We start from the raw sequence: 22,056 nt of genomic DNA, 5'->3' as shown, positions 1-22,056 counted from the left end.
ATGCAGCAATTTAGGACTAGAAGAATGTATACACTGTCTAAAAATAATCTGCCCCAAGCTGCCAGAACTCCTCTGCCATAGCAGGGTTGGTACGTGTCTCCCATAGCGGTGACTGACAGGCATACACGCAAAAGGTGGAGTAAAAGCCATATATCGGGAACAGAGTGGAAATGCCAGCAGAGATAGGAACTCTGAGAGTTGTGGGGGGAGGAGTGAGGACGCTGGGAGTCAGTGGGGCTGTGAATCACTTACGACTTTAAGGACGTGTCCCTATGTTCAGGTGTTTGGGCTGAATTGCTGGTGTTGAAACATTTGCTCGCATAGGAGGTGTAAGTGTTGGTGGGACGCTAACTGTATTTACTTGTGTTTCTTGGCAGGAGTTCTACGGAGATTACATTGCTGTGAATCCACACGTGTTTTCCCTCAACCTCCTGGGCTGCTGCCAGGTATGGAAAAGGCTAATGCTCCTCTAGGGTCTCATTTTGGTTGATAGCTGGGATTAAAGGACACCAGAACGTGGTCACAACTAACTGGACACCCTGGGAAGCTAGGATGTTCTAGCTAGCAGCCCTTACTGTGGAGCTGATCACTTTGTCAATAAATGAAAGGCGATGGATTGGAGGTGCTATGTAGATCGTCCTCCCCCTTAGTGTTAAATGGACTCCCTGAGGGGCAGGGATGGGTTACTTTGAGCCTGAATTGCTGCCCATGTTGCACCTGCTCTGTGGACTTCAAACCCCACAGCTGTCAAGCCAACACCTTAATCTCTCAAGTGTCACGGAGCTTGTCTTTGGTGCATCCGCCTGGATGGTTTCAATAAGAAACCGTTCAAAGCCATTCCATAAGGCAAAGACCAAGCAGAAAGAATGAGTGAAGATGCACATAGGGCTATTTGGAAACCTCCTAGATCATTTCCTGGAGGAGGCAAGGAACCTGAAAGAGAGAGAAGTCAATTAAGAAAATACTAAGGTCCTCATGCTTCAGGGTATAAGCCAGTAGAGGTCAGGATGATTCCTAATGTGGGTTTCTTGTGCCTTCCTCTAAATCAGCTGGTGTTGGCCACTGTCTGAGACAGGACACTGGGCTAGACGGACCTTTAGTCTGGCAATTCCTATGTTCCTCCAGCAGTCCTCACTCAGGAAGAACTCCCATTGAAATCGACAGAGATTATACATGAGCAAAAACAGCAGGGTTGAGGCCTGTGTGACACCTTTGAAATAAAATTCTTCAGAAGATCCAAATTAATTAATCCTAAATACTTTTTTTTTGCTGTGTCCAGTAAATATCTAATAGTGCTGCTGCTCTGCCTTTGAATATAGGCTCTGGGAACTGTATATATGACTAGATCGCTTTGAAAAGCATCCACTAATTTGTGTTGTGTATCACATTTTGGACACTCAATTTGAGACCCCCTTCATCCTGAACTCCGAGGTATCAGCACCTTCGGCTTCCTTTGACTTCAGTTTGGATTGCTCAGGACCTCTGAAAATCTGGCCTCAGGTTGAGCACCCCAAAAACCATGACACCCCAAATTAGCAGCTGCTTCAGCAAATGGTGGCTGCGTTCCCTCTTTCCTGACGCAGTTGCCAGGAATCAAAAGTATTCTTCATTTTCAGGGTCGCAGCTGGGACCTGGCCCAGCTGTCCAGAACAGCCCAAGGGCTGACTGCTTTGCTTCTGTCTCTGAAGAAGTGCCCCATGATTCGTTACCAGCTCTCCTCTGATCCTGCAAAGAGGCTCGCTGAATGCGTCAAGGTATGGAATTGCCCTGCACTGATCCTGGCAATCTACTTGTACTTCCTGTCACAAATCTGCAGTGTTTAAGAGGAGAAAAATATTCTTTGGGGGGCTGTTCTTTGAGATTCCTGGCTGTGCCACTGATCTGCTGCATGACCTTGGGCAGGTCGCTTCCCTTTTCTGTGCCTCGGTTTCCCCATCTGTGGAACAGGCAGAATGCTTGTTCCCCAACTCTTAGGGGTGTTGTGGAGATTAACAAATAGATTCTTGTCCAGCGTTTTGAGAACCCTGGCAAAATGCAAGGTATTCCATTAGCAGTGCTTACTTATAACAGCACACTCTCGCTTGTGCTCTCTGTTTGCTTCTCACTGCCTAGCACCCAGGCTGTAGGGAATTCTTCCCCTCTGCTGTTAGGACTGACTGACTTATCTGCCTTTCTGCTCCTCCAGCAAGTGATTACTAAAGAATATGAGCTGTTTGATTTCCGGCGCACCGAAGTTCCTCCGTTACTGCTTATTCTGGACCGGTCTGATGATGCCATCACCCCACTTCTGAACCAGGTGAAAGTAGTTCTTGCTCAGCTGGAAGTGATGGGGAGGATGGGAATGTGGGATGCTGAAGTGCCCATGGCGCTCTGGCACTAGCTCAGGGTCCTGGGGTTTGGTTCACAGCACTCAAGGGAAAGATTTAAAGTAAAGCACGATTCCCTCCTTAAAAAAATTCTCACCGTCTCTGGCCTAGTTTTCAGCATCGCCAGATCCAGGTGGCCTCCGGAAACTCCAGCCATTTGTGTATCGTAAAACATGCTTTAAATGCAGGTCCTAAACGTCTTAGCCGTGTCCCTCTTAACGGATTATTTGTAGCGCCTCCTTGGCAGCACATTTATCAAATGACCTTGCATCAGCGTGTTCTCCCTGCTGCGTTATGGATGAGCACTAGCATGGATTGTGTGGCGGGTGGTGTTTTTTTTTTTGAGCAGTACCATGGCTGTGCTGCAGACTTTGGCATCGAACAGCCCATTATTTGTCTCCTTTGATTTCATCGGGATGTGTTCGGGCGCCAGTCGGCCTGATGGGTGGGTAATAGCTGTCTCTACAGCAATGCTTTCTCACAGGGCAGCCAGGGCATCTGGATTGATGGTGGGACACACGCTGGGAGCTGAAACATCTCTTCAGTTTTCATCCAGTACTTTTTCTCCTTCTGGCCGGGAGAATTTTCTCAGGTGACTGGATGGTTCAGTGCTTTGGGAAGGGAGCCTCTGTTCCCTGCATGGGCACTGATTTAAATCCAGCACAGGTCAGTGGGGGCAGTAAACTCTTAGCCTCTTCGGCCTGTGTAAAATCAGTTCATTGAGTCTCAGTCCAGTTCAACGGACCAGTGCCCCAGCCACAAAAGCCACCATCACCGCTGGCACTGAACTTCAGCAGAGAGGCCAAGGACTGAGCGGGCCATGGAGACTGACCTCCCCTTTTACCGGTAAGGCCCCATCTATGCTACAAACACAACTGTGTCGGGAGACCTGGTTACAGCACGGCTACTCCTTGGCCCACTCCTGCTGTTCCAGTTTGTAGCGTAGATGGGATTCTGTCACCTAAAGCCGGGGACATGTACTAGTTATGGAATGTGGGAGTAACCTGGTCCCTGATGCAGTTGTGTTTAGCGTAGCTGGATTCTAAAGGTCTCTCTAGACACATTCCTGTGCTCGTTCAGCACGTAGACAGCTTCCCGCCCCCCTCCCACTAGATGCTAAATGTGCCTGTAGGGTGACTTCATCTGCTACTCAGATCAAAAGGTAGGGAAGAATTTCTCTACTGTCCTGGGCCCTTCTGGCTCATCGACCAGAGTGATCTGGCAGTGTCAGAAGCCCAGTGGAGTCCTGGTTTGTAGGGCTAAGGACTGCAGGCAGGAGAGGTCCCAGGAGAATGTTACCTGTGGTACAGAGACTTCTTCAAACCCAGTGCAGAGATTCAGATGAGAGTAAATGGGGTGGCAAACGTGTCAACGCTTTGATCAGCTCGCAAACTTCCCTTCCGATAACATTAGGCTTCTCGGGCTAAATATATAACGCACTGATCTCCAAAACCACACATTCCTCCTCCTCCTCCTCCTGCAGAAGAACAAGCAGGAAACGGTACAGCTTGTAACAGCAGCGGCTCTGCAGCCAAAAATACACTCCTGTTCACGGGCAGAGATGACAGTAGTAAGCAAATGGGTTCCAACAGGAATATTAATCCCCCATTGTCACGTCTTGGTGTCTTTACTTTGCTGCACATGGGTTGCTTTTGAATACAAATACAACAAGCTGTCTGGAGCCGTGACTGTGTTCCTGGGTGTCAGTACAATGGGGCCCTGATCCTGGATTGGGGGCCCCAGGTGCTAACTTATCAGCAATAATAAATGTGATATCTGTTACAAGATGCTGGCAGTTGGCCTGGGGAGTTTCCAGTTTACAAGGTGTAAGGCATCGGGAATGTTGTCAGTTTTGTTTTAAAAAACATTGGTCTTGATTCTCATTTACGCTACGTCTCTGGCAGTGCAGAGGTGCTTTAAAGTAGGTACAACCATAATTCACTTTAAGGGTCCCCTTGGGGTCCGATTACTTGCGCATGGCCGCTCGTGTAGACGTTCCATGCTAGCTCTACTCTTGCTAGCTCGCTAAAAATAGCAGTGAGCGAGTGCCATGGGACAGGCCTTAGCGTGGACTGCAGCACCCTGCCTCCCACGTCGCGGCGTCCTCACTGCAATTTTTAGCAAGCTGGCTAGAGCGCAGCTAGAACAGGTACGTCTACACGAGCTAACAGCCCGCTCCCAGCTGCCATGGAGGTGGGCCCTTATATGTCAGAGTGGTATAAAGGGGCCTTACTGTAAATACAAATTAGGTCCATTCTATTTTAGTCTTGATTTAAATTGGTTGTGATTTAAGTCAAATGTTTGTCTCTCCTTCCCTCCCACCCCCCAACCCTTCTTAGTGGACGTATCAGGCCATGGTCCATGAGCTGCTGGGGATTAACAACAACCGAATCGACCTCTCTCGAGTACCCGGCATCAGCAAGGATCTCAGGGAGGTGGTTCTGTCTGCTGAGAACGACGAGTTTTACGCCAACGTAGGTTGCTGGGCCCTGTGATGGGAGGAAGAGCTCTCAGGTGGTCTAAATTGGGGGTTCTAGTCCTGATTCTGCCACTGAGTCGCTATGTGACCTTGGGCAGGATCTGTCCCTGCTCTGTGCCTCAGTTTCCCCATTTGTATATGATGATGATGACTGACGTCCCAGGTAAATTCATAATTATAAGCAAGCAGTGTCCCAGGCGGGCTTTAGTGCCCATTCATATTGCCTAAATGAAACCATTTTGTATCCCAGAGCTCGTCGCTCGCCCTCAGAGCGCAGCATGGGAGTATGCAATAGACCCTCTTAGAGCTTTGGGAGCTGGGGGCGGTGATTTCCAAAGAGACCCGCTCTCCTGGGAGCCGCCTTCCCTACCATCCCCCGTCTGTCATCCACAGAACATGTACCTGAACTTTGCAGAGATCGGGAGCAATATCAAGAACCTAATGGAGGATTTCCAGCGGAGGAAACCGAAGGAGCAGCAGAAGCTGGAGTCCATAGCGGACATGAAGGTAAAGAGGACATACGTGATTGACCAGGCATCTTAGAAACAATCCACTGCAGGACATTGCAAATCACCAGCGTTTACCACATCCCTGCTTCGTGCCCTGATACTGGTGACTCAGTCTTCTGTGGCATGTAGGCTCCTGGGGGTGGAAGCCGTCTCTCTGGGCTGTGTTGGTTTGTACAGCTCTCGCACAACGGGGTCCTGGTCAAGGACTAGGGTTTCTAGGTGCTACTGCAACACAAATAACTATGCAGTACTATGCAGCCGAAGAAGTGAGGTTTTTACCCACGAAAGCTTATGCCCAAATAAATCTGTTAGTCTTTAAGGTGCCACCAGACTCCTTGTTTTTATCCCAGTACTCTGCGCCTGCACCCTCCTCCCTGCTTAATAACATCCTCTTCAGCACAGCCACCCACCTCCAATGAACCATGCAACGGGGGCTTCTCCAGCTCCCAGTCTGCCAGGGTTCAGGATTTGAAGTGGCAGCAACACCTGGGTGGATTTCCACTAGGAAACCCTCCAGACGCCAAGAGAGTGAGCTGCTGAGAGCAGCTGCTCCCTGTAAAGATTCCTTCCAGCTGCAGAGCTCCCCCTGCAGGGCACACCATGCAGAGGTTCTCTGGGGAGACCGGGAGTACCCGCCCTGCAGCACTGATCTCATCAGGCCGGTATACGTCAGGAGGTAAGTTCCACTGAAGCCAGTGGAAATGCACTGATGCAAACCCGGTGCAAGTCTTGGTTACTATATTCTGCTCGCCATTTTCAAGAGGTTTGAGTTTCAACTTCCCCGTTGCAGGCGTTTGTGGAGAACTACCCGCAGTTCAAGAAGATGTCGGGCACGGTATCGAAGCATGTGACTGTGGTTGGGGAGCTCTCCCGGCTGGCCAGCGAGCGGAACCTGCTGGAGGTGTCGGAGGTCGAGCAGGAACTGGCCTGCCAGAATGACCACTCCAGTGCTCACCAGGTAACCCAAAGCCCAGAAACCAAACCTCCTTTATCTGTTTCCAGCAGGGTGGATCCTGCAGTCCTTCTGCTTGTGGAACTAGTGCTAACGTCAGTGGGAGTTGTGCGCGTGGAGCCTACGGGGCTGGGACCTCGGATGGTAGAACTAGCTTCTCCACTGCCATCCATATAATTCAGATGGGAATGAATCCTGAGTAATGATAACTAACACACATGGTTGTCACAGTTTGCAAGCCCCAATCAGCCGAACATGCTCTGCTATATTTGGGGAGCGTCTAAATCATGCCTGAAGAATAGGACCCTGGAATACAACTATTCATCTGTCTGTTCATCATGCGCGGTCCCCGTCTCATGGCAAGTTGCCAGTGCCGCCATTGGTCGGATGAAATTTGAGCATCCCTCTATGGTGGGACCTTTGGTGCTTACAGACGCTAGTAGGGGTGCTGTGCTGGGGGACTTGGGTTGATTTTGCTAGAGCTCCAACTATTCCTATTGGTGTTCACTCTGTGACAGCTATGCCCAAGCGTCTTTATTGGGCATGTATATTTTTGGAGTGCGAGTCCCACGTCAGATTTACTAGGCTAGAGACAAGAATGTTATTTCTCAATCCCTGGGGTCGCTTCTGAGCTCCTTTTGAGACAGTTGCTAAGTGTGAGCAAGGGCATGTCTGATTTGCTATGTTCACATAAAGCAGGTGGTGAGAGAAGTGTCTGTTGCCTTGACTTAAAATTAGTCAACTGATGAATGCCCCGTGCATACAGTTGATTAAAAAGGGACGCTGTCAGTAGCAGTCCTTCCCTGGGTTACTAATACTCCAGAGGATGAGGATGATTAGAATAGAAAGGATTCTGACAGTTTTCTTTTCCTCATTTGGGCTTGCATTTTGCACTTCACTAGCCTTCACATGTGAAAGCGAGATTGCTTCTATAGCACTGTAGGTGTGCGTGGTACTTTGACCTAACTAGACTGGTTGGTTTCACGTTGTGGTTTGCAGGCCGGGATCATGCAATGAGCTCTGTGCGAGTGAACACCTGCGCGCGCACACATTTTGCAGGTGACTAGATTAGTCAGTTTCACAGTAGGATTCGCAGGCCTCTATGACACAATGAACTCCCATTTGGATGGAACCCTCTGTCCATGAAAAGCGCCAGTGATGTCCATGAGGCTGCACGTGGTCTATGGGGTCCAGCTACAGAATTGGGACCTTAGTCAGTTGCATTGATTCCCCTGGACTAGCACCATGCTTCTGTGTTTGGGTTTCCAAAGCCACAAGGAAATGACTTAAGACAAAATCAAGAGATTTTTCATTAACAAATTGGAGAATTGGTCTAAAATTCAGTAAAGATAAGTGCAAAATACTACAGTTAGAGAGAAAAAAAAATCAAATGCACAGCTACAAATAGGGAATAATTGGCTAGTTGGAAGTACCGCTGAAAAGGACCTGGGGATTATAGTGCATCACAAATTGAATACAAGTCAAAAATGTGATGGTGTTGTGGAAAAGGCTAATATTCTGGGGTGTATTAGTGGGAGTGTTGTATGTAAGCTGCGGGAGGTCATTGTCCCACTCTGCTCGGCACTGGTGAAGTCTCAGCTGGAGTACTGTGTCCAGTTCTGGGCGCCGCTCTGTAAGAGGGATGTGGACAAACTGGAGAGAGTCCAGAGGAGAGCCACAGAAATGAGAAAAGGTTTAGAAAACTTGATCTCTGAAGAAAGATTAAAGAAAACTAGACATGTTTAGTCTTGAGAAGAGAAGACTGAGGGAGACCTGATAACAGTCCTTAACATATTTGAAGACTTCTCAAGAAGACAGTGATCAATTGTTCTCCATGTCTCCTGAGGAGAAGACCAGAAGTAGTGGGCTTAATCTGCAGCAAGGGAGATTTAAGTTAGGAATTTAGATTATATTAGGAAAAAAACTCCCAGGCTAGTTCAGCTCTGGAACAGGCGTCCAAGGGAGGTTGTGGAATCCCCGTCCCTGGAGGTTTTAAAGAACAGGTTCGACAAACCCCTGCAGGGACGGTCTAGGTTTACTTGGTCCTGCCTCAGCACATGAAGCTGGACTAGATGACCTCTCGAGGTTCCTTCCAGCTCTACATTACTATGATTAACATTCACCAAAAAAAATCCCAAGTATTTTTATTCCTGTTCGATGTTGTAAAATCCCAATTCCTCTTTTTTATATTTGAAACCAGCCTAAATGGAGCAAAACTATAGGGCTAGTGTGTCTCTGCCACTCTTCCCTGCACACACAGTACTGGTAAAATCGCATTAACAAACTTCGTAATTTATGACTATGTCACTGAAAGAATGAACCGGCCCTACAGCTTTGAAACTGAAAAGAATCAACCATCTAAAACATGAAATCCAATTGTGATCAGATTGTGTTTGGGAAAAGCCCTTGCCTGTGAGCCCTGCCCTTATTTTGGGTTTGGGTGTTTTTTACACAGGATGGAGCTGCTTAAATAAAGGATTTCTTTGGCAAAAGGCTCAGAAAGCCTTGAAAAGGGACTTCTGTTTGACAGCTGAGTGTGTAGACTGATGCTCTGACCCCTTGATGGCTCATATAATTCCATGACCTGCCCCAGAATCTGACAGTACGTCAATAATGATCTGTTGAGGCTGTTGACTAAACAATGCTGCTGGTTTGTTTTTTTCCTGAGGGTGACTGTGTTATGACACACACAGAATGCAGCCACAGACTCCGTATTTATCGTTTTTAAAACGCTGCCGGTCTATGTACTGAAAATGTGACTTTCAAAAAGAGATTTCACTAAAAGGAAAGCTCTATAGTGTGATGAATGCTGTCCCACAGTAGGAAAGTATTACGTTAGCGATCAGCATTTGCAAAGAATTTGAAAGGCATTTCTTTCTAATCTGTGGTGGTCAGTGCTCCAAGAGGGTGGTTATGTGATATTAGCTGTCCAGATAGTCTAATCTGTAGGCCAGAGCCTCGGATGTGCACGAACAGAGCCCAGCATAGCCGTGTTGCTGGCATAAATCAGCATCATGCGGTTGAAGTCAATGCAGATTTATGCCAGCTGAGAATCTGGTTGATTTGTGTTCATTTGCTGTGTTCTGATAAGGATGTACTAATGTGGCGTCTTAGCCATAAAAGGGACTTGCTAAAACACCCCCTTGGAGTCCTTGGCTTATGCTGTCTCATGGAGCAAACGTGATCTAGAAGCTGTTTATAAATCAGTGTTTGAATTCTCATTGCCAGCACCACATGCACCTGCTGCCATCTTTCAGCCTCTCACATCAGCAGTAACAGAGATTCTGCAAAGTGCCTAGCACGTAGTGCTAACAAAAAATGCAAAATAAATCCTGTTAACTGGTGATGCGCTCCGTGATGGAGGAGGCAGAAGAGACTCCATCTTCCTCTCTTGTAGCCATATCAGCCCTTGCAGGGGAAATGGGAGTAAGAACTTGTTAGGTAGCAATGATGGGGCTGGAAAACACAGATGCTAAGAGCCCAGTTCTCGCCTCTGTCTTGTCTACACACAGTTTTTGTATCAGCGTAACTACGTTGGTTAGAAGTGTGTGTACAGTTGTTTCCCCTCCTCCCCTCAAGAGAGTTATACTGCCACAGCCCTTACTGTGGATGCAGGTACAGAGGTATAAGAACATAATAGCAACCATACTGGATCAGACTAAAGGTCCATCTAGCCCAATATCCTGTCTTCCCACAGTGGCCAATGCCAGGTGCCCCAGAGGGAATGAACAGAACAGGTGATCATCAAGTGATCCATCCCCTGTCGCCCATTCCCAGCTTCTGGCAAACAGAGGCTAGGAACACTGTCCCTGCCCATCCTGGCTAATAGCCATTGATGGACCTGTCCTCCATGAATGTATCGAGTTCTTTTTTGAACCCTGTTAGTGTCTTGGCCTTCACAACATCCTCTGGCAAAGAGCTCCACAATAAAAATGCCTTATAGCAGGATAACTGGTTTTCATTCCCATGTGAGAATAAGCTGTACTGGTATAAGCACATTTATATTGGTGTAACTGGGCCCCGCTAGGGGAATATACTGTTTTAACTATACTGCTACAGTTAAAATGACATAATGTTTTGTGTGTAGACAAGGACTTGCACTAAAATCCATGTATACCGCCATGGCAGTGTGAAGGGATTATGAGGGAATTAATGCTGCTGGCAAGAAGAAATGTAAACCTTTGAGATGTGGTATCTTGTGCATATCTTCTGGACTCAGAACAAGATGAAAGCTTGTTAGAAGCATTATTGGAGAGAAATAACCTCGAGAAAGTTGGCATGGAAGGAATGGTGGTGGGACGACCAGCGAGGAGGTGGATAGGTGGTGTGCGGGCAGATCTCGCTGGAAGTGTTTTGAAGCCAGCAACAGGTTGAGAAAGCTTCTGAAAATTCTGCTATGATGTCACCAATATCCCAACGTGAATAAATGGGTTTTACTTACATAGTATGAAAGGGATTCAAGGTGAGTGCAAAGGGTGAGGTGCACCCACCCTAAGAACCCTTGATGCACTCAGAGTGGTGTAAACGGGCTTTATTGTAACTGAGAACTTCGGGCCCGAGCGCACACAAAGAACGTGCCGTGTTTTCTGACAACAGATGCACTCTTTGGAAGATCTGCTGTGATTTTTTTTTTTTTTTTTTTTTTTTTTTTAAGTAGCCTCTAATCAAGGATGCTTCAGTGTTTTGGATGCCCATCTTCAGACGGAGAGAGCCATTTGTATCCCAGGGCTGAGCAGTTCCAATGGAAGCCAACCGGAGCTGCAGGCTCTTGGCGCCTTTGAAAAATCTATGCCTAGGTGGCACTTGGAATCAAGGCCCACTCGTGAAAATATAGGTCTCACCTCTTAATGTTCTACCATTAATGGAATCCCCCCTTGGCCCTAATCCTGGCAGGACCGAGATGCACCTTTACGAGCAATGGGGCAGCTGCATTATGAACTGCAGACCTGAGAAACCTTTCGGAGTATGGCTCCAACTTCCACTGCACAAGCTCTCCTGGAGTGTGCTGCGGCCACTTGGCTAAAGGAGATTATGGTACAGCCAGTGTCTGACTGGACCTTTGCGGAGCTGCCAGAAAATAAATACATGCAAACCATTCAGTTGGCTTTTTTTTTTTTTTTTTTAACGTGGAAATGTCTGTGATCGGTATATCTTTAGCTACGTTGCCCCAGGCTGTTCTCTGTCACAGTCTCCTACTGGTAGCGTAGGGGAAAGGCCACAGAAACGATGAAGAATAACCCAGTGCACCAAAGAAAGAAGGAATTGTTCTCCCTCTAATGTCACTTCAGCAATGGATAATGTCACTTGCGCCCTAGGCCTCTGGAGTACGGTACGTTTTGGTTATTCCTGTCCTGGTCTCTTAGTAAGTGTGACATTGTACATGAGTCTTTGAAGAGACGACTGCCTGGAAGCTTTTGAATCCCATTTTCTCCTGAGTGGACAATTGCTTTTCTGTTTCATCTGCTGCCCGCTTTCTTACATGGACGTTGTCACTACGCACCCAGCCAGGGATCCAAAATCCACAAGCAAACATCCCTGCAGGATCCATGCTGCGGGCGAAAGCCCATTGACATGAACCGCAGTTTGGCTGTTGACTTCAGTGGATCCAGGATTTCCTCCTACGTTTTCATGGCTGCCACCTAATCCAGTTACAGCAATTTGTGTCCGAAGATGGGAACCCGTTTGCAATTCGACTCAACCAGATTTGTGCTTCCGCTTTGCCTGACTGTGTCTGCGCTAGTGCGTTCTGGGGGATATCCCATAGCGCCTTAGCAAGGGCTAGAACACTCGGAGGTCTGGCCTTTCCCTTTAGGAGGTGAGACCACGTTCTCTAGTTCATCACAAAGATGGAGCCTCCTTCGTTTCTGTGCCTTTGAGCTGACACAGGCTGGCTTTTCTTTTGAATCTGTGGCAGATTTGTAGTGTCTGGAGGATCCTCCAGAAGCTATCAGCCCCTAACAGGAGGACTGCAGGCTCGTTGAGTCCTTAACGCCTGTTCTCTGGCATCCAGCACAAAGGAGAGAGTTAAGAGGTTTATTCGTCCCCATGCTCCCTTAAGCTTCTGCCAACTTGGCTGCGCTGTTTGCACCGTTATCTCGACTGTACAACTTTGCAGAGTCCGACAGCAAATGCACACTGATTTGGGGGGGTGTATGTTGGGGCGGAGGAGAGACGTAACGGCGCTGTTTCTTGTAATGGGAAGGAATAACATTGGGCTGGTAGATCCTGGTCAAAGGCCAATTTGCACAGAATATAATTGCCCATCTCAACCCCCAGGCAGCTAATGCAATGGTCCCCCCCTTTTACCTATGATGGAATCTGTCTGGGCCCCCGGGGAGCCACGGTTGGGGTCTGGGAGCAGAGCCAGGGCCAGGACCACAGCTGGGAGCAGAGCTGCAGTCGTGGCCGGGAGTGGGGCCTGAGGCTGGAGCTGGAGCTGGGGCAGGGCCAGGGGTGGGGCCGGAGCAGAGCTGGGGGCAGAGCGGGGCTGGGTGGCATGCCCCACCCTCCCATGGGGGCTGTCCCAGGTCCTGCTGTGTCCCCGTAGGGGGAATGCCCCACAGTTTGGGGGCCACTGAGCTAGTGGGGTACAGCAGGGGTACTGAAACTTTTTATAACGTGGACCACATCTTTAGCCTGGCCTACTCTACGGAGTTAGGACGACGCAAGGCATCTTACATCAACCAAACTATGGAAGTGTCTGCACTTCAATTTCACTCCCGCCAACGTGACTGCCCAGCGACAGTGATTTAATAATCCCACCTCCACAAGCGGCGTGGAGTCACAGTCGATGTACTCAGGACAGTGCAGTGTCAGTGCAGTTGCTGTGTTGCCTACGTCAACTATTACTGGCTTTCAGGAGCCTTCCCACAATGCCCCATGCTGACAGTACAATCAATACTAGCGCTCCTGGTGGGGCCGCGCAACACCGGCACAAGGAGCAAAGTGTGCGCACACACACGCACAGGCAATGTCATTACTGCCACGACCGTCTGCTGACGTAAGTTAGATTGACTTCATTTTGTAGTGTAGACAAGCCCTTAATAGGCAGACTCCCTAGTGGACACCTCCCGTTCTGTTTGCAGTTTCATGTCCCTGTAGCAGCTAAAGGGATGGATTGCCTGGGAAAGTAATGTTGGAAACGGGATGGCAGTACATCTTTGTTGCCTCTGGTGCAAAAACCATCTTTCCTTTAGTGCTTCATTTCCTCCCTCTCTTCTCTTCCTATCACGTACTTCTGATGCCCTCTCACTTTCTCCTCCTCTCCCCTCTGCATGCTTCCTCCTGCCCAAAGATTGCCTGAGACTTTGCCTTCTACACACGCGGCTTTGTTGTCCCTACGCAGCAGGTTTGAGATGGGATTTACCCAATTGCTCTAGAAATGCAGGTCTAATGCGCAGGGCCAAAAAACCAACCCAGCCCTCGAATGCTGCGTTCGGGGCACCCCCTTCTATCATTGCAGAACGTGCGGCGGCTCCTGCAGAATCCCAAGGTGACCGAGTTCGATGCCACGCGGCTGGTGATGCTCTACGCCCTGCACTATGAGCGACACAGCAGCAACAGTCTGCCCGGCCTGATGATGGACCTCAAGAACAAAGGGGTTTCCGAGAAGTATCGGAAGGTAGCTGCAGCTGTTGTCGTGGTTCTGGAAGGATGGGTTAAATAGGCAGCGGATAGGAAAACACCGTGGGGGGGGGTGTGTGTATCCTCAGCTAGTATAAATTGTCATAGCTTCATTGGAGTCAATGGATCTGTCCCCGGGTGGGAGCAAATATCTGAATTACTATGGGATGTTGTCTGCGTACCTCTCCTCCATCCTTCGTGTTCCTTGTGAGCTTTCCTGGGGCGGGCACCGTATCTGCCTCGCACATTGTACAGCACCTAGCACAACGGGGCCCTGGTCTGGACATTACTATAAAATACACAGTTAATGACCTGGGAGAACGTCTCTGCTTCTGGAGTTTGTCCCCGTCTCTCTGGATACTGCTGACTTCTCCCCGCCCGAGGCGACTCTTCCCCTGGCTCAGATGGGTGATCAGATGCTGGGGTGACGAGAGCCTTATAATTAGATGGACAATCCTGGTATTGCCTTTTGAAATGCCCCCAACGGCCTTGGTTGACGTCTGCAAAGCGCTTTGAGAGCCGCTGTGAGAATGGAGCTATAGATTGGCGGCATCCTCCTAAGTCCATGTCCCAGGTCCTCCCTCCACTCCCACCTCCCAAGTAAACCACTCATTTCGAACAATTCAAACCCAACTCAAAATCCCTATCCCTGCTGTTCGTATTTATTACAGTAGTGCCTGGGGCCCTGATCCATGCCTGGGCTCCGCTGTGCGAGGCGCTGTACGAACTCTCACGGGGGTAGGCTGGATTTGCTAACCCACTTAGGAGTTCTGGCCCCATGGCCTATTTGGTTCTCTGCTGCGGTGTTCTGCTTGTAATTTCTACTGGTCTCAGACCCAACACCAAGAGAGGCTTGGTTGGGGGTGGGTCCCCATTTGGCAGAGAAGTTGTGGCTTGAATAGACCATGGAGATTAAACTCCCTTCTTACCCCTTTGAAGGCACCCCACCAAGGTAGGGCCAGGGGTACGTTGCTGGGAGCATACGGGGGACACTTCCCTGCACCTCTCCATGGTGTGTGTCGGGTGGGGGCTAGCTGGAGTCCCTTTTAGCTCCTTGGGCATCGCTTCAGCACCTTCATCAATGTTCAATCCCCATAAGCCTTCCTGAAGCTAGTTCCCCATGTTAATTGGTCGCCGGTCTCCACTCTCTCTCTGGACAGCTGGTGTCAGCGGTTGTGGAATACGGTGGGAAGCGGGTCCGGGGCAGCGATCTCTTCAGCCCCAAGGATGCTGTCGCCATCACCAAGCAGTTCCTCAAAGGACTGAAGGTATTAAGAGCTCTGCCACGTGGTCCCTGGCAAAGCCCAGACAAGGACAGGGAGCAGGCAGGGGACCCCAGGGGCTCCGCGTAGCATTGCCGTGTGGCCGTCGCATGAGAGCCAGCACCGCTCGAGAGCTGTCCCTAACGCAGCGCAGGGCGGATGGAGTGCATGCAGGTCGATGACAGGGCAATGCCAGGGGGCAGTGGCACCTTTAGTCGGCTTGTGTATATTTCAGCCAGGGCTGCCCTTTAATAAGCAATCTCCAGTGGCTCTTGCCAGCTCTGGGCATGGAGCTAAGGTTGCGGGGTGGGGCCGGTGTACACCTTCTTTCCTGGCTTCCAGAGGTTGAAGTATTTGTGTGCTCAGCGCACTGCGAGGGCACGAGGCAGTTGGTCTGGGCCAACAATCGCTGCGTCCGTTGGCTGCTGTTGGTTCTGGATCGTGGTTTCGCTGGCCCACTCTCTCCGCTTCCTGCCTTGTGGCATCGGAATTCAAAGCACTTTCCCTCTGTATCGCAGGGCGTTGAGAACGTGTATACGCAGCATCAGCCCTTCCTGCACGAGACTCTAGATCAGCTCATCAAAGGAAAACTTAAGGATGGCCAGTACCCCTACCTGGGTCCCAGCACGCTCCGGGACAGGTACGGAGGGGGCGGGCTGGGGACAGGAGAACCCCTTTGGGGTAAATAAGGGATCGTTAATACCCGTGTCCATACGCTCAGGAAACATCGTGATGTTTTGTTTAATGACCGCTATATGATGTGGAGGGGACTCCATAGCACTTGGTCTTGGCCTATCGACGGTAAAAGTAATAACAGCAGAGTTAGTCCATTGCTGAGCGTTTCTGGAAATCGTCCCCCCATATTTTTCCCTTTGCCTTCAGACAGCCACATGCATGGAATTGCCCTGTAGCTCTGCTTTAAGAATATTCGCCTGTTTGTCAGTTTGATTCCTTCCAGTTGCTTTGAGAAAGCAGCGCTCTCTAGAGGCGAAGCAGGGAACTGAAACTTGATCTCTATTTCCCAGCTCTGCCACTGGTTTGCTGTTTGATCATAGGCAAGTCGCTTAACATCTCGGTGTCTCAATTTGACCAAGGGCAAGTCATGCCTGACCACTCTGATTGCCTTCTATGACGAGATAACTGGATATGGGGAAAGCGGTGGACGTGATATATCTTGACTTTAGCAAAGCTTTTGATACGGTCTCCCAGAATATTCTTGCCAGCAAGTTAAAGAAGTATGGGGTGGATGAATGGACTATAAGGTGGATAGAAAGCTGGTTAGATCGTCGGGCTCAACGGGTAGTGATCAACGGTTCAATGTCTAGTTGGCAGCCGTATCAAGCAGAGTGCCCCAGGGGTCGGTTCTGGGGCTGGTTTTGTTCAACATCTTCATTAATGATCTGGATGATGGGATGGATTGCATCCTCAGCAGGTTCGCGGATGACACTAAGCTGGGGGCTGGAGGGTAGGGATAGGGTCCAGAGTGACCTAGACAAATGGGAGGATTGGGCTAAAAGAAATCTGATGAGGTTCACCAAGGACAAGTGGAGAGTCCTGCACTTAGGACAGAAGAATCCCATGCACTGCTGCAGGCTGGGACCGACTGGCTAAGTGGCAGTTCTGCAGAAAAGGACCTAGGGGTTACAGTGGACGAGAAGCTGGATATGAGTCAGCAGTGTGCCCTCGTTGCCAAGAAGGCCAACGGCATATTGGGCTGTATTGTAGGAGCATTGCCAGCAGATCGAGGGAAGTGATTATTCCCCCGTATTCAGCAGTGGTGAGGCCACACCTGGAGTATTGCGTCCAGTTTTGGGCCCCCCACTACAGAAGGGATGTGGACAAATTGGAGAGAGTCCAGTGGAGGGCAACGAAAATGATTAGGGGGCTGGGGCACGTGGCTTATGAGGAGAGGCTGAGGGAACTGGGCTTATTTGGTCTGCAGAAGAGAAGAGTTGGGGGGGAGGGGATTTGATAGCAGCCTTCAATTACCCAAAGGGGGGTTCCAAAGAGGATGGAGCTCGGCTGTTCTCAGTGGTGGCAGATGACAGAACAAGGAGCAATGGTCTCAAGTTGCAGTGGGGGAGGTCTAGGTCGGATATTAGGAAACACTATTTCACTAGGAGCATGGTGAAGCACTGGAATGGGTTCCCTAGGGAGGTGGTGGAATCTCCATCCTTAGAGGTTTTTAAGGCCCGGCTTGACAAAGCCTTGGCTGGGATGATTTCATTGGGGTTGGTCCTGCTTTGAGCAGGGGGTTGGACTAGTTGACGTCCTGAGGTCCCTTCCAACCCTGATCGTCTATGATTTCCCTGCCTGTCGACTGGGGATAAGGCCTGGCGTAGCTCACAAGGTGGTGGTGAGGCTTCATTGCAATATTCGAGAGCCTCCCTTGAGAGCCGCTAGCATTGCAAGGGTAAAGTGTGATTATTCCAGCTTTCTGTGCGGCTACTGATGGATCAGATCTCTGGCCAGTGGAGTCAAGGCTTGCTAGAAGAGTTAGAATTTAGTACCGCTCTTCCCAGGATGGTGCAGTCGTGAAGGGGCATGGGGACAGACTGGTGACACACACAGATGGACGGACAAACCCGGCTGCACTCCCTCCCTCTCCGGCTGCCCTCCTCTGCCTTGGCACGAAGAGAACAAGAGTCCTTGGAACTGCCGGGGAAATGTCTCGAGCGCTCTCTTGATCACACAGCTTCTCTCCGACCTGCTGGAGTGGCTGAGCAGGGTGAAGGCTTGAAATGACCTGCTCTGTTCTTTGTCAGCCTGGTATTTGCAGGGCCACGTGCCTAGGCTGTACTGCACTCAGGTGCTTCTAGAGAGCCTGGATGAGATGCGTAGACCACTGCCCCACGCCTCCAGGGTGTTCATCTACTGAAGTCACCGTGTGCTCTAACCCCATTCCAAGGCACCGGGGCCTTATTTGGAGAGAATCAAAAAGAGCCCAATGGCTAACGCCCTCCTGAGCTGGTGGTGGTTATTTCTGGTGAGAATCTGACCTTGCCCAGTGTGGCTAGTAAGCTGGCTAGTAGTCCTAACAGAAAAAGAATGCGTCTGCCCTTTTAGGGCTGAGCTGGTCCATTGTCAATATGGCCATTAAAGGCAGGTATAGGTTCCAATGATTTAATGACATCTGAGAGGAAGTCATGGCCTTGTGCCTTAAACCACAGGATTGGGAGGCTGGAGACCTGGTTTCTATTCCCAGCTCTTGGACCAGTTATGTAGGGAAACTAAGGCATGGAGGGGTTATCTGTAAGTCAGAGTTTCTGCTTCTATAATATACTGGTTCAGGGTGTTCAAGCCACTTTTAATGAACAATCTGCTTAGAGGATACGAGCCTACCATTGCTGCAAGCTTAGAGTTATTCCTTTGGCTCCAATAGTAGACACCTTTGCCTCTGATGCTGAATACCCCAGGTTCACTCCCCGGTGATGAGCTCCGGTGGGTTGGCACAGTGAAGCGCTCAGCTGCCCTCTGGGCAGAGCGTTGCAACGATCATCACTCCCCTCACACGCTGGATCCTGCCAGCTTTTATCAGCAGCTGCCACATTTTGCGAGCTAATACTTTTTCAACAAATTGGGTGGCTGTTGCAGGGCAGGCTGGGTTAAATTAAAACTGCACACTGCTTTAGAGCAGAAGGGACGCAGACTTCGGGACCGAGGTTCAGTGGGAGGGAAGGACGTGCTCATTAATTTCTCTGGCTCTAGGAGGTACACCCTGCACGGCTTTCGCTTCCTTCCTTAGCCCCACCATAGGGCGTCGCGATCCAGCTGATACAAGTGAAAACATATTTGAGACCGGAAAGGCGTCCAGATTCCAGCCCGACAGCCAGGGCCATTAACCACTTTATTTCTGAGTGAGAAAAGAATTATGGGCACCAGAGATGAATTGTTTGTCTACGTGCCAGGAAATCTCTGCCTCATGCCAGATGCTCCTTGAAAAATCCAGCAGTGGATTTTGGGGCTTGTGGGAGGGGCTGCTGGAAAGGGAAAGGCATCTGATTGTCCCAGGATGGGGATGAAGGCAGCAGAAATGCAAGATGAGGTCAGAGGGTGGCAGTGTATTTTTCCCCCAGTGCCACTGTGGCATGAGGTTCAGCAGCACTGGCTCGGGGCGGAGCACCCCCTGGAGATTCATGCACCGATCTCCGGTTCCAGGCCCACCTTGCCTCATGAGGCTGGCTCAGAGCACTGGATGGTCTGGCTGCAGGCACTGATGGGGAAGAACGTACCCCAGTGAGTTTAAGGTGCTGGGGCACTGGAAATCCAGGGCTCAATGTACAGATGGCCCGGTGGTTATGCTACTAGCCTGGGACTCAGGAGACCTGCATTCAGTTCTCTGCTCCTGTCTGACCTGGGGCAAGTCGCTGAGGGTACGTCTACACTTCAAGCTGGGGATGATTCCCGGCCCAAGGAGACATAAGCATGCTAGCTCTGATCAAGTTAGCGCACTGAAAATAGACGTGTCGGTGGGGTGGCGGGACAAGCTAGCCACCCCAAGTCCAGTCTCATCCGAGAACCTAGCGATGTGCTTGAGCGGCGAGCCCCGGCGGCCCATGCACTCAATCAGAGCTAGTGCAGGAATTATAAACACAGCTCACTCTGTCTGTACCACGGGGATCGCAGTCCAGCTCTCCCATAGAGGATAAATATCTTAGATTGTGAGGTACTTAGGTTCCAGGATCATGGGGGCCACAGACGTACCTTAGATAGACTGATGGAAAATTAATCAGGCCTTAAAATCTATCCTGAAACGTTCCAAAGGAACTGAGAGAGGAGCCACCTTAAACTTATTATAAACTTGACAACATTGATAATACATGTCAGGGAATCCCGTGAAACCCAGCCCAGGGCAAACGGGACTAGACTGTGTTGCCGCTTGTGGTTTCAGCGAACGGCGTTACAGTGATTGACGCGAGTTCAGCTAAAGGGCAGGATGAAACGCTTTGGATTTCACCATCAAAGGGAGGCAACCGCTTGAACGGCGAAGAATTTCTAAAGGCCTCTCCGTGTGAGTGGACGAGTCTTTCCGTAATAAATATTATGCTCTTGTGGGGGAGGAGAAGCTTCTGGTCCAAATTAGCAGCAAAGGGGGGAGGGGAATCTCTGTAAAGCATCGAGCAGGGTTCCAAGCGATTCCACTGAATCTTTCGCTTCCAGCTCTCCTCCTCCTGCTGTTTAAATGTCATTCTCCTCCTATTTGCCATACAAATGCAGGCCCATCGACACTACTGCTTGAGTCATGCTAGCTACAGCTCTCCAAAAGCTCATTGTTTGTATTACAGTAGCTCATAGACGCTTCAGCTGAGATCAGGGCCCCATTGTGTTAAACGCTGTACGTGCATATAGTCCGAGACGGTCTGTTCCCCAAAGGGCTCTCAGTCTAAATAGACAAGACACACAGGGTGGGAGAAAGGAAGGATGATTATCCCTGTTTTACAGGTGGGGAGCTGAGTCAGAGAGATGAAGTGACTTGCCCAAGGTCAGAGAGCATCTGTAGCAGGGCTGCGATCCCACATGTCCCAGCCCAGCAGCTTACCCACAAGACCATCTTTCCTCTTAAAATGCTTGTCAGGCTCGATTCTGCCACACTTTTGTCTGACAATGGCTTTGCTGTGCAGCTGTTCAGCTTACTGTGTTAGCTAGAGCGGGGCTATGGGGTGCCAGTTGCGGTGGCTTCTGTGACCTGGACTCCACTCAAATGAGGATTTGCCCTGTTCAGAATAAGAATATCCCCATGTTTGGAAACCTGGTCTGACCAGGATTCCATAGAATGGGTAAGGTCCTTTCTTCTCCACAAATGGGTGGAGACCCACAGACCGGGGAGTACAACTAACCAATGAGACAATCTTAGTCTGTGACAATAGGCAGCGGTCTCAGCACACCAGCAGCTGAATGTTGTGAAGGTTTTAGCAGGCCCCAGGGCAGAGAGGTTGTAGAAGGAGGGATTTGAAGGCAGATGTTTAGGGGGAGCGCCCTCCTTGCTTGTGTGAAAATTTAACAAGTGGGCAGTGGAGGCCGGCACCATAGCAAATGAGAGATGATAGGTAGGTGGGGGTTGGGCCAGGTATTCAATCAGCTTAGGTTCGTTGCGATAGAGAAGGGGGAGCAGTAGAGGGGTTGACACCATCAAAGTAATTCAGTCCTCACCTCTCCTCCCAAGTTAGTATCAACTGCAGAGCTAAACAGCCTGACTCTGATCTGCCTCTTCTGGGCCATGATGTTAAGTATGACTAGACCTCCCCGATGTATTTGTAAGACCGCTAGTGCTGTCACTGCAGCTACTGCACGGGTAGCGTGGGCGGAGGAGTAATGTCAGGATGAGCTGCGTTGATACGTTCATATGCATTCTGGGTACCTCCTTTGCTGGGGTGATTTTTTAAAAAAAAATCTGTTTGGAAGCGGCCAAGATCTGATTGTCTCTGGACCCAGGGACAAGAACAGCCAATGCCGGACCCCTCTGTCTGGGGCTTCATCTGGGCAGTAAGCCCCCCGCTGCTCCCTCCAGCGAATGCAGTGCCCTGCCGTGCCGGAGCCGCTAGGCTGATAGTGTGCGTTCTCGGCCTCGTGCATTGGGATCAACTTCCTGCACAGTAACGTAGCCCTGACTGCTAGGGCAGGCTCGTTGCCTGCCTGGGGCTACTGTACCTCCCGGGATCTGCGGATCTCAAAGCACTGTATGGTGGTGGTGCGTGGAGCCTTGGAAACAAGGGTGACTGTGCGGTGACTAAGCAAACCTGGAGCATGCTGGGATGCCGAGTTTCAGGCTGGGCGTTCTGAAGGAGCCAAAGGGAGGTAGTTGGAGATTTGGGGACGTAAATCCCTTAGGCCAGGGGTAGGCAACCTATGGTACGTGCGCCAAAGG

At 50.0% G+C, this 22,056-nt stretch overlaps 1 protein-coding gene across 1 annotated transcript in view; it reads left to right on the top strand.

Annotated features, from left to right (window-relative positions):
- Positions 1-22,056, top strand: part of VPS45 (vacuolar protein sorting 45 homolog) — a 49,686-nt gene that overhangs the window by 5,596 nt on the left and 22,034 nt on the right. Inside the window, exons 5-13 of the mRNA XM_034756430.1 lie at positions 378-446; positions 1,617-1,754; positions 2,186-2,296; positions 4,706-4,840; positions 5,239-5,352; positions 6,145-6,312; positions 13,769-13,927; positions 15,090-15,197; positions 15,710-15,831. Coding sequence (XP_034612321.1) covers positions 378-446; positions 1,617-1,754; positions 2,186-2,296; positions 4,706-4,840; positions 5,239-5,352; positions 6,145-6,312; positions 13,769-13,927; positions 15,090-15,197; positions 15,710-15,831 — 1,124 coding nt within the window. The remainder of the gene's footprint in view (positions 1-377; positions 447-1,616; positions 1,755-2,185; positions 2,297-4,705; positions 4,841-5,238; positions 5,353-6,144; positions 6,313-13,768; positions 13,928-15,089; positions 15,198-15,709; positions 15,832-22,056) is intronic.

This window comes from Trachemys scripta, chromosome 24, assembly GCF_013100865.1.
Source record: "Trachemys scripta elegans isolate TJP31775 chromosome 24, CAS_Tse_1.0, whole genome shotgun sequence".
Classification (NCBI taxonomy): Eukaryota; Metazoa; Chordata; order Testudines; family Emydidae; genus Trachemys; species Trachemys scripta.
Note: the sequence above shows the minus strand (reverse complement) of the source record. Positions and strands in the feature narration are given on the sequence as shown.